The sequence below is a fragment of the Triticum dicoccoides genome, chromosome 1B (assembly GCF_002162155.2).
Source record: "Triticum dicoccoides isolate Atlit2015 ecotype Zavitan chromosome 1B, WEW_v2.0, whole genome shotgun sequence".
NCBI classification, from domain to species: Eukaryota; Viridiplantae; Streptophyta; class Magnoliopsida; order Poales; family Poaceae; genus Triticum; species Triticum dicoccoides.
In genome coordinates, this window is record NC_041381.1 from 644,146,854 (window position 1) to 644,151,183 (window position 4,330).

The window sequence follows — 4,330 nt, forward strand, 5'->3', positions numbered from 1 at the left end:
ATGGACATTGTGCAGTGGCTACGGTAAGGTCTTCGTTAGTGGCCAGTCGTGTTGACGTCGTAGACGTTGTCTCGAGGAGGAATGATAACGATAACATTTGTGTGAAGCACGTGTTGGTAATTAGGCTGGCCAGTCATGGCTCGTCATGTTCCATGATAGTTGCTCGTTATTGTTTCCGTCTGATTTTTCGTTAATTAGTTTGAATGATTACTATTTTTAATAAACGGATTGACACGACACAAGAACCCAGAAGTGTCACGTCTACACCATACAAGTCACTAGTGTAACCAGGCCACACACGCGTCATGCACGACGCATAATTGGTTTGATGTCAAAAGTTGGCATGCCAAATTTTGGCAACCGCCAAATATTGGCTAGAGATTGGTTGCTTGCCAATTCGCATTGCCAATCTCACAAAAAATTGCCAAATGTTGGCAACTTTTGATTTTGTCAAATGTTGGCTTGCCAAATATTGGCAATGCCAAATGTTGGTAGCAAACCAATTATGCTCTAAACACCAACGGTCGAAAGCATCTGCGCAGCGAAGCTAACCGTCACGCAATTACTTGTCACTATTGTGAGCACAAAGAGATATTGACGTTTTCGACCTTGACCGGAGAACAAAAAATATCCATCCGTGGACGCCCCGCGGCTCAGGAGGGAGGAGCTGTCTCCGCTCTGTCAGCGTCGCTTTCAGTTCACCACGGGCGGGTCGTGAGCGAGAGCGAAGAGCCATCTCCGTGGCTCAGTGCGCACCCATGTACACCAGCAGCCAGCCTTTTGTTGATTTGTTCCAAACAGGGACCGGGCACGTCGCCTAGTACATGCACATTTTTAGATGCTTCTTAGCCTCTTAGGACAACGACGTCCCGTGCATATAAAAGCGAATTCTTTTGAAGGCATTGAGGGACATGGTTCTCATTCTCTTGGTGCCAGAGTAAAAAATGTTGTTGTGATGGGGCATATATTAAGCCGACAGCCCGGGTAGACAGTAACGCATGAGTTAATTATGCATGCGGATCATCAATTCATCATGTTTTTTTTTTACTTTAACCTCTTTATCCTTGTACATTTCTTGTGGATAGCACTGAAAGTTGCTTCTTTTGTTTCTTTTGCTTCCCAATATACTACTTTAAGTATCTTGGTTTTAAATGTTCGGAATTTGCGGTTAAGCTTTCGATTGGAATGAAAAGAGTAAAAAGAAGCACAATCTTACTCCCCACTACGCCAAAACACTACATCTATGCTTTCTCGTCCGCTGCTTTTACGAGTTCCTGAGTTTAAATAAGTTTGCTTCGTTGAGACCAAGGCCTAGAGATGGAATGGAAGTGAGCTTTGCACACAACACGTCGCCGATGGATGCAGGAGAGATAATCTTTGGCATCCCAAAAAAATTGAATGTATTTTTATTTTCTATAAAGATGTTTTCATAAGGTTTTCTTCTATACTTCCTCCGTTTTTATTTACTCTGCATATTAGAGTTGACTGAAGTCAAACTTCGTAAAGTTTGACCAAGTTTATAGAAAAAAGTATAGACATTTATCTAATAAATCTATACGATGTGAAAGTACATTCATTAATAAATCAAATGTTGTTGATTTGTTATTGTATATCTTACTATTTTTGTTTATAAACTTGGTCAAAGTTAGTAAAGCTTGACTTTGACCAAAACTAATACTCCCTCTATCCATTTATATAGGGCCTAATATGTCTTTCAAGGCTAACTTTGACCACACATTAGAGCAATAATATATGACATGCAAGTTACACAAAGCATACCGTCAAATTCGTACGTGGAAGGAGCTTCGGATGATATAATTTTCACATTATACATCTCATATACTATTAATCTTTTTTTTTAGGGATCATATACTATTAACCTTATCAATAGTCAAAGGCAATCTCGAAAAATGTATTAGGCCCTATATAGAGTATGCGAACTAAATAAAAACGGAGGGAGTACTTAATAAATGGCATTTTGTCTTTACTCGAAAAAAAAAAAACAAGCTACTAGTAGGTGCATCAGCCGACCTCGGCGCCACGTGAGGCGAGCAAGACCATCCTCTCCTTGACCCTTTCAACAGACGGGCCGACGGACCGAACTTATCCGTAACGATTCCAGGCCCCCATGGGCCATGGGTCCATCGCATCCCGATCCCACTCTCTGCTTCTTCCACTAGCGTCACTGCTGGCGATCCCCTCGCGTCCACACGCAGACGCTGTCGGCTGTCCCTCGCCTGGAGGGCAATACCGGAATAAACAAAACCAACAAACAAACCCGAGGCCCCCGAACGCGCACGTTTCGCACGCGGTCGATGAGCTAGCCCCCATCCAAAATCCAAAATGGTCGGTGCCCTATGTTATGCATGCGCCGCGTCCCCTGCGACGTCAACCGGAGCATATATATACCTCTCCCCTCCCCCCAGACTCACTTCAAACAACCATCACCCCCGAGCTACCTCCAGCCATCACTCAGCTCAAGACACAATCAGGCACTTATCGACAGCAAGAACACACAGACCTTCACCGTCACTGTCGGCGTCAATGAAGGCGAGCCGGGAGTACATGATCCGCTTCGAAGGCCACTTCGAGGAGGACCCGAGCTCCACGACAGCCGAGCCACCACTGCCGTTCGCCGGCAGGGTTTTCTCGCCAGAGCAGGAGCAGAGCGTCGTGGTCGCCGCGCTGCTGCACGTCGTCTCCGGGTACACCACGCCGGCACCGGCCTTCTTTTTCCCGGCGAGCAAGGAGGCGTGCTCGGCGTGCGGGATGGACGGGTGCCTCGGGTGCGAGTTCTTCGGCGCGGAGGCCACCGGCGCGATCGCGGCATCGGACGCGCCGAGAGCGGCGACCGCTGGCGGGCCGCAGAGGAGGCGGAGGAACAAGAAGAACCAGTACCGTGGCGTCAGGCAGCGGCCCTGGGGCAAGTGGGCGGCGGAGATCCGCGACCCGCGCCGCGCCGTGCGGGTGTGGCTCGGGACCTTCGACACGGCCGAGGACGCCGCCAGGGCCTACGACCGCGCCGCCGTCGAGTTCCGCGGCCCGCGCGCCAAGCTCAACTTCTCCCCCGAGCAGCAGCAGCAGCAGCTGGGTGGCAGCGGCAATGCCGCGGCCAAGTCCGACGCGTGCTCGCCGTCGCCTTCGCCACGCAGCGGGGACGAGGAGGAAACAGGTGACCTGCTCTGGGACGGCTTGGTGGACTTGATGAAGCTGGACGAGAGCGACCTCTGCTTGCTGCTCCCGGTCGACAACACCTTGGACATGCTTCACGCACCGGGACAGAGACGATTGGATGCCTATTAGTGCTAGACAAATGTTAGACTAGTGTCACTGTGCAGCAGATCAATCAACACACATTGTACGACGGTCCTGGATCCTGGTTAGCACACGTCCTAGCTTCGGTTGTAAATGTCCACCCGATCAATGGAAAAGTTTTGTTTAACCATAGCCAAAGAGACCACACTGTAAAATTGCAACGTCTAAGACAAAGTTGGTCAAAGAACTAAACGGATTTTACTCACGAGCTCCGCCATTAACAAACGCTAACAATTGCGCATTGGTATGAGAATCGGGTGGTGTATGTGTATGATAATTTTACCGTAATCTAACCGCTAGCTTTCAGATTAGGGCACCTTCAACGGTAACCCGAAAATTTCTAGGATGCCCCATCCGCGCCGGCCTTTTTTGTTGATTGTTGGATTCATTTCTAGGATGGGACACCAAGATGGCAATGGTCCATGCACTTGAAAGCGATTTCCTTTTGCAACATGATTCTCATTCTTTTGGTGCATCACTAAAAAAACGTATATTCGATATGACATATATATGCTTAGCAGCAGGGATAGATATACGAGTTAAATTATTATGCATGCAATTTCACTTGTTTACTAACCGCAAACACATATTTAACTTGTTTACCTTATGATGTTCAACTCATCTTGTGTTTTAACCCTAAGCTGTTTAGCAATTTTACTCCCTTATTATTGTACAATTATTATTTTTTTGCTAGGACTGGAAGTTGCTCTTTTTGTTTCTGGTTCTTTAAGTAACTTGGTTTTTAATGTTACACATTTGGCGTTAATTGTAATACAGGCATGTAAGTTGAATATTACATAGGAAAACCGTACCATCAAACCTTTTGCCGATGAAAAAAATATAAAATGTACCACTCCCACATTTGATCGCACCGGCGGTGGTGTAAGCGCGCCTATGTTGTCACATGTTTACAACTGCAAGAAAAAGATTGCTCTTGTTCAGTCACTTGTTCGGAGTTGCTATCTTGAGGCTCATCCATGAGTTCAATGTGCCATTCAAAGAAGGTTGCTCTTGG

At 47.0% G+C, this 4,330-nt stretch overlaps 1 protein-coding gene across 1 annotated transcript; it reads left to right on the forward strand.

Annotated features, from left to right (window-relative positions):
• The first annotated feature begins 2,450 nt into the window (after nucleotides 1-2,450).
• LOC119310872 (ethylene-responsive transcription factor ERF109-like) lies at nucleotides 2,451-3,447 on the forward strand. The gene has a single exon (XM_037586491.1). It carries the CDS (start codon nucleotides 2,545-2,547, stop codon nucleotides 3,301-3,303), a length of 759 nt encoding a protein of 252 aa, XP_037442388.1. The 5' UTR covers nucleotides 2,451-2,544; the 3' UTR covers nucleotides 3,304-3,447.
• The last annotated feature ends 883 nt before the right edge of the window (nucleotides 3,448-4,330 follow it).

Excerpts from the sequence above, each read along its gene's own strand:
- LOC119310872 (XM_037586491.1), top strand. The coding sequence starts at position 2,545 with ATGAAGGCGAGCCGGGAGTACATGATCCGCTTCGAAGGCCACTTCGAG.